The 19,856-nt window shown below is 50.9% G+C and overlaps 1 protein-coding gene across 1 annotated transcript in view; it reads right to left on the reverse strand.

Moving 5' to 3' along the window:
* SLC39A11 (solute carrier family 39 member 11) overlaps positions 1–19,856 on the reverse strand; it is a 99,216-nt gene that overhangs the window by 57,225 nt on the left and 22,135 nt on the right. The window contains exon 4 of the mRNA XM_009283492.2: positions 13,922–14,045. Coding sequence (XP_009281767.1) covers positions 13,922–14,045 — 124 coding nt within the window. The remainder of the gene's footprint in view (positions 1–13,921; positions 14,046–19,856) is intronic.

Raw genomic sequence — 19,856 nt, forward strand, 5'->3', positions numbered from 1 at the left:
CCCAGCAGTTCCTAGAGAGAGTTTCCCAAGTCGCAGGCTGCATTTGCTGTTCAGCGGCTTCACGCCTGCTCTGGAATAAAACCACATCTGAAGGGACACATCTGGAGTTCCCACCCTCGTCCCCCACCAGCCGCAGCCCGGCACGAGGGAAAGGCACCGATCCCTCCGGATCATGGCCGGGCAGATCGAACGCACGCTTGGAAAAAGGGGCTATTCTCATAGTCTGAAAAATAAAATGAATAAATAATCGATTTCTGAGGAAAATAAATAAAGTGCTCCTTTGTTCTCAGCAGCTCAGCCCTCGGACTTACAAAATCAATCCTGGCTCCCCCCGAAAGGACAGGCGGATTGGATTTTTGCCCGCTCTCCTGGCAAAGCCAAACCGTCAGGCTGCTTTCAGGAGCACAATCCATCATCCCCCGCTCGCCCGCGCCGCAGAGACGGGCGAGTTTCAGAGCGTGATATCCTGATGGTATTGCACACACGCAAGCTACCCCCTTGATCCGCAGAAACAAATTCCAGCGGAACAACAGTATTTTTGCAAACAAAGCAGATTTCAAACGGACTGCGGAATGGAAAGAGACCTGGCTGGAAGCCTGGAGCGGAGCAGCGCTGCCACGGCTGGCGTGGGGCTCAGGTGGTGGGGACCCCCCACGCCATCCCTCCCACAGGGCCTCGCTGCAGTCGCATCCCCTCCCTGAACTCCCCAGTGATGCCAGCACAGAGGGGTTGGATCCCAATGGCACCCAGGGGCACCAACGGCCGGTCCACGACCAAGGGATGCTCGTTAGCCGGTGTGTAACGAGCACCCGGGAAGGAGGGCAGGAGATTTCACTTCTCCCACTTCAGAGGAACCCATCCATTGCAGCAGGGCAATGCCCAGGGGGAAGAAAACAGATTTGAACTGAGCCCTGCCAGAGGAGCAGGAGATGCCTTCCCATGTTAATGAAAGGATCCCAGCCTTTTTCTTCTGTGTGACAGCACTATCCAGCCTACTATTAAATTTTTAATTTTCCTATTTTAGGTAGTCCTTAGGGTAAAATCAGAAAAGCAAAACTGGGGCTCAACCCGCAGCGTTACGTTGTGAAACGGAGGATTCATCAACAGCCTCAGCTGCAAGATGAGACTCTTCGCTTAGGGTCTGGGCTTTTTTCCTTCAATAAATTCTGATTTATGGATCTGGGACGAACGTCTCAGAAATGAAAACTCCTGTCTCTAGAAGAGTTTAAGTAGAAACAGGCTGCGTGGCTACAGCCTTCAGCTCCAGCCCAGCCGTACAGGACGGCTCAGGGGGGTCAGGACGGCCCAACTCACACCAGGATTCCCCTGCGCTCGGTTCGAGCCCTGCAGCAAGGACATGCCAATTTTCCAGGGGTTCGATCACATCTGCCCCCGCAGAGGGTTATCACACAGCCCTGACCATGCAGAGCACAAAGCCGTGCCCATCATCACCCTCACCATCGACCAGGCTTGAGCTCACTGCAGTCAGGGGGGACGGGGCAGAGGGGATGCTCCGGTGGGTCTCTGGTCCTCAACATTTAAAAGATCCACACGACCCCGTCTCCCGGGGGCTGCTCTCAAAGGGATCTGAACCACCACCAGTGTTTATGATGGGAAGGAGCTGGGTTCTTTTTTTCCTCCTTTGAATCCAAAGCAAATCGATCTCTCTCAGCCCAGGGTGGGAAGATGGGGATGACTCAGCTGGCAGAACAGTGCTAAGCTCTCCTTCCTCCACTGCGGCGCGAGAATTCAGCTGGGAAGCACACATGCATACGTGAAAAAAAAAAATCCATTTCCTAAATTTTCCTCTAGTATTTCAGTAAAGGATTATTTTAAAGGATTATTTTAAACAGCCTTTATCTGCCTTTTCATCATGGAAAAGCCCTCAGCACTAAGCCTCCCAGACAACTCCTGTTTCCTGATCCCTGCACAGTGGGACCCCGATGCCTACGACATGCAGAGACGCGGCGCTGGGGCCGGTCCTGCTCTTCCCAAGGACCAGCCCCAGAAACAAACCAGCAAAAAAATGGACACAGTGCATAAAATGACGGATGTTTCGCAGGGCTCTCGCGCCCGGCAGCGATGCATCTCCCCAGGCACAGCCAATACCCCCGAGCCCAGCACGGCTGCGGCTCTGAGCGGGCTGAGGTCTCCTCTGAAACTGATGAAATGTTAAGAGTCAAGGTGTGTCGGCCACCTCGCCGTGCTCTAGGAAAGCTGCCGAGGCGCACCTGGAAAAGGATGTGCAACTTCAAATCAAAAAAAATAATATTATTCTACAAATTGCATCTTTCTGGGATGGGATGCCGGGGGACAGTCCCCATTTGCACACTGAAGAGAGACTCCCAGGCGGAAAGAGCCTAACAAATATTTTACTGATTATTTTTGAATCTGAGCACCACTTGCGGATGCCGTAAACTCCTGCCGCCCACTTGCAGGGAAAGCACCACGCCGCAGCCTGCGGCCGGAGCCCCTCGTACAAAGAGGAGAGCCGCCCATTGGCAGTCAAATAAATAAATAAGCACCACTCTAATTATACGTAATTGGGAATTCAGCGCTATTTCATACTGACTTTAAGGCAGTTCGCACCATCTGCTGCCACAGATACATCTCAGGGCTTTGAAGAGAATCAATCTCAGCTTTGCTTCCTCTCTCCAGATGCCCTTGAGGCCGGAGTTATCGTTGAGCAGCACGTGCCACGGAGGGTATCACCCGCTCGGCTCGCACACGGGAGAGCAAAACTGGGGCCCGGGGCGAGTGCTCTGCTGCTACATAGAGTCACACAGATGGCAATGAATATGCTTGAGCTTTAGGACTTGCAGATAACACAGTTCAAAAAATACAGAGACTTAGTTTAAGCTTACAACAAATACAGATGAGAAACCACCAAGTCTTTAAAAAGAAAAAATAAAAGACCTTTTTCTGCAGAGCTCCCAAGAAGCTGAGTGCCAAACCCCGCTGCCGCCTCCGTCCCTGCAGCGACTGCGATGCCTTCGCAGCCAGCAGCCAGTCCTCCCCTGCTGCCATCGGTTCCCGCCACCCCAGCCCAGGCCCTGGTGATGGGGACGCTCGGGGGAGCGCGTTCTCGTCACACCTCCCTCGCAGGCAGCTGCCAGGCTTGGCTCCTGCTCTGGGTGCTGGGGCTGTTCCAGTCCCACCAACCCTCCTGCTTCCACAGCCTACTGAAAAATAAGAGAGAAAAAGCCCAATTTGAGATCCCTGCTCATACGCTGCAGCTATTCTGCATCCAAACCCAGATGAAGTAACTCCCGGTGCAGCCTCCGAAGGGGAGGACAGCACCGCTTCTCCGGATCCTGCTCGAGCCAGGAACAGCCTATTTCTGTGCTGAGCAGCCAAGGAAAAAAACAACCACAAGCCCAACAATAATCCACCCAGCCAGCCTGAATGCTGTTTACCCCCCAATATCGAGATGAAATAAAGCCCTCATTTACAACAGCCCACTGAGAGGGACATTATGTGACGGACAGGACATCTAAGCAGCTAACCCATTACACGGGCTCAGCTTGAAACCAAAAGTCAATTCAGACCAGCGGTGCCTATGTGAAAGGCAGAAGGATACTCTCTAATTGGGGTTATTTATCCAGCACCTCTCCCGGCGGCCACGCAGAGCGGGATCGCTGGTGCATGGACCTGCCCCAGCCCAGGCGAGGGTCTCCCGCTCAGCCCTGCATCCCCCTCCCCGTGTCCCAGCCACAAAGCACGTTTTCAACCGGGTCGCCTGGGCATCGCTGAACGGCTTTGGGATGCAGCAGACGGTATCAGGCAGATCGGAGGCAGGGAAGGCAGGGCAGCTGCTTCAAAGCTATTCTCCCTTTCAAGGAAACAGGCAGATGAAGCAGGGGGATGCCCTGCAGTTAGGGTTCCCTCCTCAGGAACGGCACCAGCAGGAGCTCTCTCTTTTTGGATGCTGAAAAATTCAAATTAAATAGAGCCATTGCAAAAGTCCAGGCACCAACAAAGCTTCAATCACAGCCTCTGTCTTATTAGGCAGCAGGGACTCAGCGCAAGGCAGGAGCCACGGGAGCACAGCCCTCATTACCTATGTCCCTTGCAGAGCTTTTTCTTTCAAACATGTAAAAGTCGCCCTGTAACCACGCGGCATCTCCCGCTCCAACCCTGGGCACCGTCTCTCCAGCCGCCCTGACCCGCGGGACCCCCAGCGCTGTTCCCCAGGGAGCAGTTTGCACCCATGGTCACCTCAGTGCTGGGAGCAAAGGACCAGTTCCCGGTGCCCCTGGGTCTCCCGGTGCCCCTGGGTGACGGGTGGTGGCACAGAGCCGGGATCGGGGTGCACTGGGGGGGAAACGCAGGCTGGGTTGGTTCAGGAAGAGGCCACCAACCCCTGCACAGCTGCGAGTGGGTGCACACACACACACCGCCGACCGCAGCAGGCATCGTCCTTCCCAGAGGCAGGCTCGACACCATTACCCTGCACGGCCGTGGGCAGGAGCCATCCTCCCGCATCCCACAGGGATTGGGGCAGAGAGGACACCCGCCGGCTCCCCGCAGGATGGCTGCTACCTCCCGGTGCAGGGACCCCCGGAGGGCACCCGCCTCTGCTGCGGAGCACCGCCGGCTATTTGCCATTTCACATAGCAGCGTATCCCTCCTGCCCAGCTGCCCTCTTGGGAGCCTGTCAGGATGCGTGTGCGCTGAAAATAACATTGAAAATATCGATACTGAGGAAGTCACCCCCATGGCACCGAAGCCCAGCGTGCAGGAGGTGACGGCTGCGCTGCGGCAGCTCTGTGTTGTGCATAACCCGGCCAACGGCAGAGGCTTCTGCAAAGTATTACCCAAGCACTTCAGACGACCAACACTCGGCACATCTCTAAACATCTTTGTCCAAGGAGCAGCTCCATCCCATGGCACCCGCCCAGTACCCACCAGATCTGCGCTGGTTTAAAGAACAATTATAGTGTAAACCCACCAGCCCCACTGATTTTAAGAGCAATTATAGTGTAAACGTGACTTTTACCCGAAAAATCAATACTCATATCTGGGAAAGCTTCCTGGTGGGGGGGAGGAAACAAAACATTGATTTTTAGTGAAAAGGCATATTCCATCATCCTGTGCCATATACCACGTGGAAAAGGATAAAAGAGAGGCCTGGACATGAACAACTGTCTCAGGACACAGTGAACTGAAATGAAAGTGTGTCGAAATTGAAATCAGATGGGAAAGAAATCACCAGCACAAGTCACACCAGAACCAGCGATTAGGGAAAATGAAACCGCTGCTTTCAGAAGGAAAAAAGGTTCCCGACCCTCTGCTCCTGAGGAGGACAAGCTCTGTCCCCAGCAGCTTCCCCAGCTGCTCAGCAACTGGCTGTGATTTAAACTGGACCTGAACTGGCGTGCAAAAGCAAAACCCACCAGGCACAGCCTCCTCTGGCAGCAGCGGTGCGGGAGACCTCGCCAAGAGCTCCCAGCTACAACCCACCAGCTCCAAATCACAAACAAGCTCAAAGTCTTAATTTATCCGTCTTTTCGGAGAGCAGGCTCAGCTCCTCGAAGGCATTCGAGCACCCGAACACCCGCCAGTCCCAGCCAGGGCACGGGGTGCCAGCCCACCAATTTCTTGCCGTCTCTCAGCAGCTCAGGAACCATTTGCGCAGCCTTGCAAAGACAGAAAGCCTCGCACAAGCGCTTCATGCTTTTAGGCAATAAAAACACAGTTCATGGTGTTCCCCCGTGCCCCTCCTTGCACCCAGAGAACAGCTGCAGTTTTGCTGAGGAGGTTTGCGCTTGCTCAGAGCTGACTCGAAGCAGAAGCAGAGCCAGGATGCTCCCAGCACGCCCCAACCACCACCACGCACCAGGCACAGGGTGACAATTAAAAATCCCAAAGCAGCACAGGCTGTTACCTAAATAGATCCCTTGATGGCCACATCACAGAGGAGAGTCACCTGAAAGCGTGACTAGAACCACACAGCAAATTACTATATATATATATATGGATACACACACACACACACATATATCTGCCTCCATAATGTGGTCAAACTGCTCTGCACAGATGCACTGGGGCTGGGGACCACTTCAGTGCCCTCCCCTAACTCCGTTTTGGGATTGCTCCAATCCCTGGCCCATCCGTTGCAAACCCCATTACACACACCTTTATACTCTTGAAGCCACGGTCAATCCCCAGTGACACAGCTAGGTTATGGCTTTTTTTTTTTTTTATACACTTCATTACCCTTAAAATGTTTGTTTATTTTGAATGTGGGGAATAGCCCTTTTATTTTTTGATGCAGTTTATTCCCTTTCCTTCAAAGTAATGATGATGGCCTTCCTACACTTCATGGTACATGCCCTGGCATCACTCCTCGGCTAATATTGCTGCCATAATGCAGAGTGACTGCTAGAGCCCCTGATTTTCATTTCACTCCTCCGAAGTACCCTTAGAGTGACTAAAAATTATTCCCATCCCCATTCAACTAAAGAACCATAGCTAGAAAATACGTGAATTACTGTGCTTATTGAATGAAGCCAAACCAACATCCACTCCAGAGGCAATGATACTGATTGTTAGTTCAGTTTAATAAACCTTGAAATTTAAAGGTTTCCTGAACGCAGCTGCAGTGGAGTGGTGTTTCTTCCAAGCTTCACTTGTGCTAGTTCCCTTCCAGCCTGGAACTGGGCTGAGACAGGATTTCAGCCCTCCAGCCAGCTCCCGAGCCGCAGGACAACCACTCCGGGAAGACACAGGTTTGATGCAACACACATCTCTGGAGATGTTCCTCAGGGCATGTTTTAATGCCCTATTACCTTGCTAAGTCAGGAGAGTTACTACTAGAGGACTACTTACAGCACCAGTGCCCACCCCTGCGCACACGTGTGCACACACTTGTCTGACCCCTGCAGCATCACCACCTCCAGAGCACCACGCAGAAGCCGTCAGAGCTGCCTGCATCAACAGGCTGAGGATGGAAATGAGTTTCTGAGTAACCTATTTTATACAGCTGCAGAATTAAAAAGACTTAACAGATTGTCAGGTGCAGCCAGGAAATTAAAGCTCCTTGATAATATTGCACAAAGTTAACAAGGCTCCATTTGGGAAATAACTCCTCTGATTAATGGCCATAAGCACCACAAAAAGCCTCTCTGCAGCTTCCACACTTGCCAATAGAGCTGATTTCAGAGCATGGGTCCTAACCAGCACGTCACTCAACAGACTTTAATATGCCTCATAGATTAACAAATCACCCTGAAACAAAAGGAGCTCAGAGTGGAGCAGCAAGCACACGTAGCACGATGCTACCTGCATCCCCGGCACCCACGGTCCTGCGGGCTGGGCGTGCAGGTCACGGTGCCAGCTGAGGTCTCCCAAGGAGCTGCCCCTCCTGCACCACCACACGCAGCAGGCATGAAGACACTCGCTCATCTGCCACCAAGCACTTCAGATGAGGAACCCTGCTGCATTTATGGACCTACCCAGCCCTCTTTGCTCGCTAACTTCATTTTTACAGGCAAAAGACATGGCTAGGCCCTACAGCAAACAGCAGAGCAGGAAAGCCACGTCCTTGTGCTGTTAAATCTGTGCCTGTGTTGGCACAGTCAGGATAAGAGGCTTATGAGAAAAGCCACTCCAAAGACAAAAGCCCTTCCAGTTCTCACGTAGCATCTCTCCCCCTTCCGCCCCGTGCACAGCACGAGGCATTGCTGCACAGCGCATCCTCCACTGCAATACCTGCAGGGCACAACTCAATCCTCCAGCAACGCCACCAGCACTGGCATACACCGAATCCCTAGCAAGCTAATTTCGCGTTGCCCTCTTCCACCTGCACCGTCTCCCTTGGAAAGCTCAAGTGCCACTCACAGGTCCCATTGAAGGGTCCCCGTCTTGAAAGGGAGATGATGGAAATAATGCTGCAGCTCTCCTGCAACTCTAATAGCTGAACAGAATTAAACAGAGAAGGCTGTAGCTATGCTAAGCCCTTCTGGCCACGTTTCATTTAGGAGGACGCTGGATGAAACCCAGGAAAGAAGGACACGTTAACAAGAAGCCATGAAAGACAACACTTGCAAAGAACAGCAGGAAGCGGTACGAGATGCCAAGAGCACATTTCACAGGCGCAGATGACATCTGCGGAAAGGGACACTTCTCCCTGTCCAAGCAGTCATGAAAGCAGCAAGTGTGGAGGCAACTCACGCCTCTACGGGCAGATAAAGCAGCTGTCCATGCTTGCCAGCAGCTCTCACGCTCATTACAGCGCTGTTCAACCAAGAATGAAGCAAAGGACAAAGCAACCAAATGTTATGCCAGGCTTATCCTGAGGAGCCATTCCTCAAGTGCCCCCGACCTCTGACAGCCTTCCAACTCAAGACAACTTCTCTATGAAAGGCCTGACAACCTTCCAACGCCAACTCAAGGCTTCTCCTCCTCCAAGGGCAGCTGAACCCAAAGACCCACCACTAACTCAAGCGTATCTTGAGGAATTCTGCCCAAGGAATTTGGAAGTCATTTTGCCGGTGCTGCTGCAGCCTGGTTCTCCTCCTCCTCCCTATTAGTAATAACATAAGCACCACGATGTGTGAAAACAGGCTCTGCTCCCCCGGCAAGGTGGAAATGAGCAACAGCAAACAGATGGGATATGCAACACAAAGATCCCCCACCTCGAGAGCCCTTGGAGATGGAGAAGGGCTGTCCTGACACGGGTCACCCAGAGCCAGGGCTCTCTCCCAGCGGGTCACAGGTTGACATGTCCTTAAGGATCAGGCTGTTTGGAGTTGGAAATCCTAATGACTTACACCCAGAGCAACCTGCTGAACTGGGTGGTTTATTTACTGCAGGCTGCGATAAGTGTAGGAGTGCAGAACTGGGTCCTCTGCAAATATATCCAAAACATTTTTACGTGCATCTTGGGAAGCAGAACAAAAGGCGTTTGCGCCCAGTGACAATGCTGACCAAGAGCAAAGGAGAACAAACCACCAGGTTGCATTTAGCCCCGTAAAGTCAAAATTCCTAATCCAAGGAGCAAGGCTGCGACCAGAATAACGGGGGAACAGACCTACGTGTGAAGAAGGCATTTCATCAGTTCATGAGGGATTATGTGCTCTGATTTTATTTATTTTTTTTTTTAAGTGCTGCGTATATAAATTCACATTTAGTCATGACTATAAAAACCAACCATAGAACCCAGCCTGACAGGGATGGTCAATAACCATTTGAAACACTCCAGAAAGGGGCATTAGGATGTTTTTATCAATACAGACATTGCCAGAGACGTTCATCATCGAGGCTGGCTGTTAAAACTCAAAATGAATTGATGCCTTTTGAAAGCAGCAGTTTTCCAGACCAAGCACAGCGTGAACATGTCAACGTTTTTACAAATACAGTTGGAACTGTCTAAAACAGGTGAACATCCCTTGCAGAAGGACCTTCGCGTTATATAAGTTGCAATGACTTAATGAACCTTTCAGATGCACATGCGAGGCTCCGGCTGAATATTACCCCAATGAATCATGATGGGTTTCACGGCTAGAGAGGCTTTATATATCATCCCTCCTTCACGGCCTCTGCATCTGCTCAGGGAAGGAGGGAACGAGGAGAAAATTTACAAGGTAAGCGTCAGCAAATCACTTGTGCTTTTGTGATGGGAGCTGGCTATTTCTATGGAGGAGTTTTCCCCTTGGCACCAGGGGACAACCGCAGATCAGGGCAGCCTGAAAAGTTGGGACAAGGCTGGACTTTCCGAAACCAGCCGGTACACCAGCAGGAACAGAGCAAAAAAGTGAATTTTCTGCCTGCAAGGACACAACCAGAGACAGAGGCAAACCATACCCATACGCTGCCCGAAGCATCAGTACCAATCCCACAACACAGCTCACACCCTCTCTTTGTATTGGTCCCCAAGGGGTTTCGCCTCCTCCTTTATCTCCCCAGCTCCCTTCCTCCCTTTCAGCAGAAGTTGACTACATCATTACAGGACTTGAACTGCCTGGGCACTGATGAAAGAGATGCTACGTGAGCAGGGTCTGCTTCCTCTGGTGTGCAGTCCACTCCAGCAGCCCTGGCACACAATAACTTCCTTTGAAGGAGAAAAATAAAGCAAAAATGGAAAAAAAAATGACAGCCTCAGGAAGGAGGTAGAAAATTAGAGCAGAGGCTGGGTGATGCTGCCAAAACGGGTGCAGCGGGTCTTGGGGCAGCGCAGCAGGATGGACCCACGCCAGGTCTGGTGCTGGTGGTGCCCCCAGCCCACCCGCCTCCCCTGCTCCAGGGCACCCCCAGCTGAAACACCGCCTAAGCCTCTGCGACACTGCAGCTGGTTTGATGCAGCAGCTCAAATTTAAAGAAAAAAAAAAAATTCAAATTCTACGTAATAAGGTTTCTCTACGATGCCCCCAGACCTCATGGCTCATTTAAGTAACAAGTTTAATGAAACTTCATTTCTTAAGTACACTATTTCAAACACCAGTATCTTTTTCCAATTACTAAACCCATCTGGATTTACTTACTGAACACTTATGCAGGAACGCCACAGTACCATTTCCTAAATCACGCCCCACCAAAAGTCAGTTGAGTCATTAAAACAAACCCTGATTCCCCTTAATAACATCAGCGACTTAACAGCACCGGCAGCGCGATGCCAGAAGCGCATCATATCCCCTCGGCACAGACATCCGTGCGTCTGGGACGGATGATGAGCGGGCAGAGATGCTGCTGGTTAGCCAGGTACTTCGGTAGACATTTATTTGTGGCTTGGGTCAGCAGCCAGCTCAGAGACAACTACTCTTAACTCCCCAGGGCTGGAGCTGTGCCAACCACTGAGGATGCTCCCAGCTGAGCACCAAAATGATATTTGGTATTTTACTCCGGGTACTTTACAGTCACGTTGCTGTAAACTTCTCTGCCCCAGCACACCTAGAAAGGATCTCCTTGGACACAAGATCTCCTACCTGCAATAGGGTAGCAAGGACGTTAAAGCGAGAGCGGAGGGGGCTGATGGGGAACATCGTTGCCCTCCCACTCCGCTCTGTAATCTGATTTGGAGCGACGTGAATCATTCGGCACCAGGATATGATAAAGAATCAACATGCCTCGCTGTTAAATATACAGTTTAGAGGAGCATGAGTCACAGCTCGGGTTTCAAGGTGCGATGCTGTATGTAAATCCTTTCTGAGAACTACCCAAGAACACTGCGCACGTAGCTACGATTTAAGGGGTCAAACCCGGCCTTCCAGTCCCGCAGCCTGCGGTGACCCTGCCGAAACTATTTCCCCCGATTTTAATGTCTGCAAACTCAAGCAGGCTGAGCTGCCCCGAGCCCTGGGGTGGCAGGGGGAGGTTTAGGGACCAGGGCAGCCTGTAGCCCCCGCGGCAGGGAGGGCATAGCCCACCAGGTCCTTCCATGGGAGGGGGCTTCACCTGCACCCAGAGGAACGAACAAACCTTCCTCAGCTTTATCCTAATCTGTTCCAAGGGAGGCAGAGAAATACAGATTACGTCCCTTGCCTACCCAGGTGTATTAAAGACAAGGCTGGATTCTCTTTCGTTTGTAGTAATTAAAGCCTAGTGATTATCCCACTCGTCAAAGACCGAGTCTAGACACAGTCTTTTCACTGCAATTCATACCAAATCCGCCCATACTCCATTTCACATGGATACGTGTGCCTTACTTCACGCATCCACGAGGCAGCCAGCTGTTAGCAACTCCTGTAAAAATCTCCTTTCGATTCAGCGTCAATGCCTGCGATCGCACGGCACCAGCCTGCTGGAGAGGAGCCGGAGGACAAGGGGAGCAGAGCCCCAGCCACGCAGGGAGAGAGGGGGGCTCCCAGCCCCGTCCGGATGGTGCCATGCTTCCTCACTCCCTACAAACAACTTGCGAGTGATGGGAAACCAAGGGATTTGGGATGACGGGGAAGAACAGAGCCACCCAAACACGCTGCTGACTGGGGGGAAAAAGCAGGATAAGAATTTTTTCTCCCAACAGAGTAGATGAGGGACAGGTCTAACTATTGCATTTCCTCCATCTCCCTTTCTACAGGTCTAAAAGAAATCTTCTGGCTTGCTTAGTGCAGCTACAAGGACCCCACCACCCAAGTGGAACCACACAGTCGCTTCTGCTCCCAGCCTCTCGTGCAGCCACGTTAAATACGCGTTTACATCTCTAACAGCAAAGACCTCAGATATGCAGGGCCCTGGAGAGCTGCATGTTTACACGTTCTCCAGCCATCTCCATACCAGCTCCCCTGCTCCTCACCTGCTTTACTCCCTAGGCAGTAAAGACAACTGCAAAACAAGGCAGCGGTGTGCTTTGGGATTTTTGTTTGTTTGTTTGTTTTCACAGTTTTAGCGATTTTAAAACGTGTAAATATGAAGGAAGGGTCAATGATTCAACAGTGATTAAGTCTGAAATATTCCACTTAGTACCCATTAGACTTTGAAAATACCCGTTATGTTCCCAGAGCGTTCCCCAGAGCGCAGCCAAGCAGTACCCAGAGCTGGGGAAAGCTGCTTTCTTGGACGGCTTGAGGTATCTGGTGAAAATACCAAGTTCATTTCAGCAAGCAAAAAAAAAAAATAGCAAGAGACAATAAAAGCATTAATGTATTGTAGATTCTTAATACCATTTCCCCAGAGAGAGTAAAAACAATGAAGTCTAATGGAAATTTTCTATTCTCAAAACAATTTGCACTGTTATTGTTTGCAACTAAGAGAAGATGAAAACAAAGCCCCCAGCAGTTTAAGCTTCTGAAAATTGCAGGGCTGCTTACTTTTTTTTCTTGAAGAATAAAATTAAACTGCACCTGGGATGTAAAGTTTCCACCTTACAAAAATATCGAAAACCTTGCAACAACCTTACAGCCTGCAGGGCTAGAGCAGTCTTCAAGCTTGCGCTTGCCCCAGGAGCTAAAAGACATCCAGGACCCAAAGCCCATTGAGTCTAGCACAAAACTTCCTTCCATCCCTTTGGAAAAATCCAAGCAGGTATTTCAAGTCCTAAAAAATCCTGTGGATTTGAAACACTTCATGAAACATGCAATTAAGCAATGCAGTTAAATAACGGAGCCTGATTTAAGAGGCTAGCACTATTCTTTGCAAGAAGAAGGATCATTTCTTCATCTCAGTCTGCTCCCAGTTGTATTCAAGATACTGTAAACCGCTATTTCAGTTTCTCTCAAACCAAGAAAAAGCAGAGGAGCAATAAGATTAATTCACTAAATTACATTTTCTTTGTCTACTGAAAAGCTGCTATTAAGTAGAGGAATAGAAAATTGCGCTGACTCAGAGGACGTATCCCCGTGCAGCCGGGTGTAAGGGTGGCCACCACCCGTCCCATATAAACACCCTGGACCTGGGGAAGCCTGCCGAGGTTCCACCACCCTGACTAAGAAGTTCCTTCTTTAAAATCTATTTAAGGAGGAAATAACTGCCAACAAGACATTTTATTCCACACTTTGGCAGCTACAATTCTATTAACCTCCAAAATAAGGAGTGACAGCATGACTGCCAGTCCTAGTCTATAATTAGGGAGGGCCACCGAGGGTCAGTGTCGCGGGGCACCTTCAACGTGGCATAACTTGGCAAGGGCAGGGTTAGCGCTCGCTGCGCCCACGCTGAAAATAAACTTATCTCAAGCTAAGCTGATGATTTCATTTCCCTGGTGAATGAGATATCTAACTATCAATAATTCATAGGCACAGACAGACGTGCAAGTGGTTTTGAGAACAAAAGTAGAAACAGAAGTAATGATTCTTGGAATAAGAGCCAGCAGAGAGACAGATCCAGAGAGGGAAGAGAAGGTGCACTTTGCATGCACATGTCAAAACCAATCTAATTTCAATCACATACGTGACAGTCTAGGTGCCAGTTTAACAGGGGTATTTTCCCCGTACACTCTGCAGTTGGTATATGACAGGATGCTTGCCTGGATGGAGCCCAGCTCTACCTATCCGGATGGACAACTCGCTCTCGTAGTCCAGGTGATGGGCAGGTTCACGCTCATATTTTTCTTTCACCGCTCGTTGGTCACAGCTCAAGGCAAACGCTGCGTGGGGAGGCCCGCTGAAACCCTGCAAGGCAACAGAGAAATTTAAGGCTTTTCCCACATCTCCCCATCAGCCTTCTCCCAGCCCCATCCCCAGGGACTGCTCTGGCATCTGTCGGGAAAGCCAATTGGGGCAGGTGTCACAGCAGCTTCTCATGGCTATGGGGACACATGTCTTTTGGGTTCCCCCTTCTGTCTACACACTGTATAGTTGTTTAGATTTAAATGTGCATTTCCAGCAGAAACGTCTAGAACAGGGTTAGGAGGAACTGTGGGCCAAGAAGCACGGGGCTAAATAGGGAAAGAAAAATTCAGGTGCATTAACAGCAAAAAAATGCAATCCCACAAACGCAACTCCCTCCAAAGACAACCTGGAGGAGACCAGCGGACAAGGAGGGACATTCACTGCTGTCAGCACTGCCAAGCCGCTCACAGAGGGTCGAGCTGCTGGGCTGACCTCTGCAGAAGTTTGGTTTGCAGTAGGGTACCATTTCTTCAACGTGGATTGAGCTTGCAAGGGAAATAGTTTGTTCAAAATTGAACCCATTTGAGCATCAAATGAGACACTATGTTCACAACCGTCCAGTGTTAGTTCAGTGGGACTTGTCCAGATGGCCCAATGAAACTTCAAACTCATTTGGAATATATTCCTACACCATTTGTAACCTCCAGAAAGCAGAGAGGGACGGCCAAAACCAATACTGTCTAGCTATGCGTAAAGTCTGCAGGGAATCCAAGCAGACGCCCCGCGGCAAGAGGGGCCACGCTGCTCCCATGAGCGATTCCTGCCAACCTGAACACAGCCCGTGAGAACCAGCTGCGACTCAAGGATGTGCCAGAGTCTTTATCTGCATCGGCCAAAAAAAAAAAAAAACACCCAAAAACCTGGCAGACACCATTTCTGCCTTTCCCCCATGGTGCTGGACACGCAGCAGGAATGTCTGCGTCTCTGGATGTCCACAGGCTGCTCAAACCCACCCGGAGACGGCTACAAAACCGATAGGAAACATGGGGTTAGAGCCGTAACCGGACAGCTGAGAGAAGGGAACGTGTCCCACGGCAGGGGCTGTATGACCTGGTGGAACCAGCTCTACCCAAAACATGGGGAACGGGACCCCGAGTTCCCAACTCCTTGCAGGGCTGGGAACCAGCCCCCGGGAGCACCCGCAAGGAGGGGTGTCCAGGCTGCACTCGGCGTCACCGGGCGGGAACACGGGTTTAGCTGATGGGTCGATGGCAGCAGAATAAACGAACATACGCTGAACAGCCAGAGATGGTAATGAGAGACTTGACGAGTAAGGTCACATTAAACAAAAATAAAGGTTAAAGATGAATAACTAAATCATCTATTCTCCCATCATTTGCATAATATAGTCTGACCAGCGCTATTAATACTAATCACATATTTGCTACCTGCTCTCTACTGCAGTTTAATCAAGGTGCTTTCACCTCCATTAACCCAGCAATTATAAGATGCACCGATGAGGTGCTCGCGTTTAAATCCCCCTGGGAGAAGGGAGACCCACACCACCCCATCGCACCTGCCCCCGGGAGACACCAGCAGCTCTGCGCCTTAAAATCACGAGCAGTAGCTGGAAGAGCAGGTAGAAATACAAGCGTTTTCCAGCAAAACCTGGATGACGTGACACAGTGAGGAAAGAGGGGGGAACTTCAGCATCACGACCTGACTTGGATAAGGCAGGAAGAGACCGAGAATGGAAACTCACGGGCTCGCCCTGCTGCTGGCACTTCTGCAGCGTAGTCTCCCTATATCCAGGAGAGAGTCTGGCCCTGCAAAAGCTAAATGGGTTTTCACCTCTGGGAAGCAAGTAGCATCACCTTCTGGAAAACGCCAACCTGAGGAGAAGCAAGGATGGGAATCTGAAGCTGCAGAAGTAAAGCCTCAACTTTAAGTGCACAGGAAGGATTTGCAAGCGTTGCACGGGGCTCTCCAGCCCTGCTCCAGCTGCTGGCTGCCTCCCACTTGCCACTGCTCTCACCTCGGACTTTGGGAACACCAGGTTTCACGGAGCAGAAGGCTCTCCTTCCACATGGCTCCTACCAGCATTTTGTTAAACGGGCTACAAACACTGCGACGGCAGCTTTGCAGGCTTTATCACCACCAGATTTGTGGCTTCCCCCCAGCCCAAAGACAGCCGCCTCTCACCTGGGCCTTGTCAGCAGAGGCAGGGAAGCGAGCCCAGGGCACGGCCAGAACCCACAGGACTCCACAAGTTACAATAACCCAACCAAGGGGAAAAGAAATCACTTGTACGAGCACAAGCAGGGAGGTAACATTCAGTGTATGCCCTCTACCACCATTGCACAGCTACAGATACAAACGAGCAAGGTCCTTGCGAGGTCAAGACCACTTGCCTCAAGGTCTGCAGTCCTGATGAGAAGCCTCCCACGGCTGTTTTCTGTGCCACCGTTCTCAGCACATCAAACACTTATCGACGTGGTACCCGCAAATCTGCTTGCGCCAAAATGGAGGCACACTTGAAGATATTTCAGATGCTTATTGTAAGGTCAGGTCATCTCCTTGTTGGCAGGCACAAATACCCAACGCTGGCAATTTGAAAAAATATTAGTGACCTTCAGCAAAGCAAACGATTTATTCCAACTGTGATTGCTCTGAGTCATTTCAGTCCAGTCCCTGCATGAGTCCCTTAATTGGAATGTGTCAGTGGGTTAAAAAAGCATTAGAAAGAGAAGAGGAAAGTCAACCCACATTAATTAGTTCATGCCAGTAATTAGTGTTAACTGAAATAACCACGGGGGCTGATTATTTCAAAAAGCGAGATGCAATGAGAGACTTGGACAGGAAGATCTTGGAGGAAAACTATTCTGGGAAGCGGGAGTCCCCACCACACTCGTCTCTGCTTGCGGAGCTACAACGGAAAGGTCATTAGATTGTCACGGCCCCGTGTGTAAAAGCAGACGAGGAAAACAGGTACCTTTGCAGAGAGCAGAGAACCACCCCACTCCATGCAGCACCCGCCTAAACGGGCAGATCCTGCTTTTGTTACCCAAAAGCTGCAGCAATCCCGAATTTATCTGTATGGAAACGTGCCCCTCTCCTGCTAGCATCTGGGCGATGCGGCCACCACCCCAGTATCGATGGTATCGCCCTGGTATTGCAGGGCAAAGGGGTGCAACAGGGAGGAGGCGGCAGCTGCTTGCTTTTAGATGAGGCAAGGATTTCGGCTTGCATCCTGCTGCCCAGCCAGCCTCTTGCAAAAGTTGCTAATTGAACCAAAGCCCATTTTAAAAAGAAATGAAGAGCGAGTGACACCTTTAAGAACTAATCTGCTCCTCTCCACCTGACCAATGAAGGAGAATAAATTAATAAAGAAATAGTGATGACAAAAGCTGATGGTCTGGCTTTGGGTAGATCACTTGGTACCAAATCTGGAGGTGCTGCTTGTCTGGGAAGGTCGGTGATGCTGCTCTTCCCATGCAATGTCTTACTGGCTTTAATCCAGCAAACGCCCTGGAACAGGCTCCACAAAGCCGCAGGAAACAAAGACCGTAACGCATCAACTAACGGCGGAAAGCACCTCAACAGGAAAGAGAAATAGAATAAATTTTACTACCTTATTAAAAAAAAAAAAATTAAAAATGGTCCTAACTTGTCCAGGAGCTAACACGGAGACAATAACAAGCCATGCTTTGATGGTGCCCAAAGGCTGCCATTTCACACTTATTAAAAGAGAGACAGTGATAACAGATCAGAGACCAGAAAGCGGTAAGAGAAAGAAGAGAGGAGTGGGGAGCAAGGAGAGACGCTGCACGTCCTCAGTCCATGTCAGCGGCTGCCCCGCACGCAGGGAGGGACACAGAGTGTCCCTGTGGCCCCCCCCATGCCCCCTGCGAGCTCGTGGCGAGCTCTGTGCATCAGCCACTTGCTCGGCTTCGCGGCTTCTGCACAGAGCCCGACACCTCTGGGGACGGAGACAAAGGCTGTACAGCAACAAAGCAGCAAGTGCCCGGCTTTTCTGAGGCAGATAAACAGATTTATGTTAAAAACATGAAATAGGATCGGATTGGAAGAGAGCTTCCTTAGAAAGCACTTAGTTATCAGAGAGCGCCCATTTGCATGTAAAACAACAGGCTGGTATTTTGTTATTTGAAACAACATTCAAGGGCTTGACGCTCCCAAGTGAACCTCTGCCAGCACGGCGCCGGCTGTGAATCCCCATGCCAGCAGGGCTCATTTGTAACCCACCAAGAACCAACGAAGGCGTGAGCGATGGCGAGCCGCCCCGCATTGCTACATCTCCCACACCCTCCCTTGGCACCCTTCGGTTTCATCTCTTGAGACCTCGGCCGGTCACGTTGCTCCCAAAGTGTCCCAGAGGGGTGCTCGAGGACAGCAGCAGCAATCCCCGAGGATGCCGGTGTCCCACGGGACGTGCCAAGCCCCCACGCAGCCCCGCTCTCAGGGGAGCGGCGCCTCGCACCAGCCCCGCTGCCGAGGGTGTGGAAGGGAGGTCCTGCTCACGCCCGCACTTCTCCAAAGCCCTCCTCGTTTCAAACTACTTTTTTTTTCTAAATAATAATTAAAAAAAAAAAGCCAAACACCACCTGGCCGCATCACCTCCCGCCCCAGCACCGTGCTGGAGCAAACGCCGGGCTGGGGCTCCTTACGAAGGCTCCGTGTTGCTCTGCGGGGACCAGAAGCCAGCGCTCGTTAGAAGAGCACAAACAGTTGGGTGGGTGAGGATGTGCCCGGGACAGAGTTTAAAGGCTGCGGCGAGTTGTGCTGCCAGAAGCCTGGATGGCACCAGGCACCCCTCCAAAAAACGGTCAGCCAGCTCCACGTTCCCCCAGCACAGTATCCCCAAAAAACAATGCGTCCCCTCACCTTTTCTGGAGGAAAAAAGCACGGTTGTGGTCAATATTGACCTGGCACGAAGGGATGGATTAAGGGAAGGGGCTAGCAGGCAGGCATTTAAGAGGACTTGAACTGCAGCTCCTCTCAAAGCCAGGATCACTGGCAACCCCCCGCTCGAAATACTAAAATCAACAACTCAAGTGCAACCTTAAATACTCCACGCAATAAAAAAAAGGCCCTTCTCAACGCTGAAGTGGGTACAGTCATATTTATGATTAATTAAACCCCTTTGGCCAGACAGACTGTGCCCCCGTAAATTGGGAATAAATCTGGGGACACCCAGCATGCCCTGGATCACCGCTACGGCTCCGGCTGCCAGAGCGACAGCAAGTAACAGCGGGTAACCCCAACCCCTCATCGACAACACCCCACGTAATGAAGACGGAAAGCCAACTTTATTTTCAGATGAAAGTTTAAGGGTCTCCAAGTGTTTCAGGTACATCTCGGTTTGCATTTTAATTTGGAGATTGCTAACAACCGAGCAGCAGTAACGGGCAGGGCAGACAGAAAGGTACTTTAACGCCAATTCTTTTTGGGCTTGCTAACGAGAGCTGGGTCAGCACTGTCTATCATGCCGTGAAACGGATTTCTTCCATTTTCACCCCAGAATTCAACTACCCGAAGTCTCCTAAACCCTAAACCACAGCATGTGCAACCAGAGGCCGTAATCAGAAACATCCTCCAAAGCCTCAAAGTGCTGCCAAATACAGCGACAGGAGAAGATGAACCACATGAGAGAAGGCGGCGAATGGAAAAGATTAGCACGTGGGAAGCATCGCACGAGCACTCGTGCTGCTGGGGTCTACGAATCCAACCCAAGCCCTCATCCCAACAGCCAGGTCCCAAATCCATCCTTGTCCCCCCACCAATGCCAGCAGCAGAAGCAGCTCCAGAGTAGAGAGCTGTGTCACCAGCACATCGAGATCGCTTCCCCCACCA

The sequence above is a fragment of the Aptenodytes forsteri genome, unplaced genomic scaffold, assembly GCF_000699145.1.
Source record: "Aptenodytes forsteri isolate BGI_AS27 unplaced genomic scaffold, ASM69914v1 Scaffold86, whole genome shotgun sequence".
Lineage (NCBI taxonomy): Eukaryota > Metazoa > Chordata > Aves > Sphenisciformes > Spheniscidae > Aptenodytes > Aptenodytes forsteri.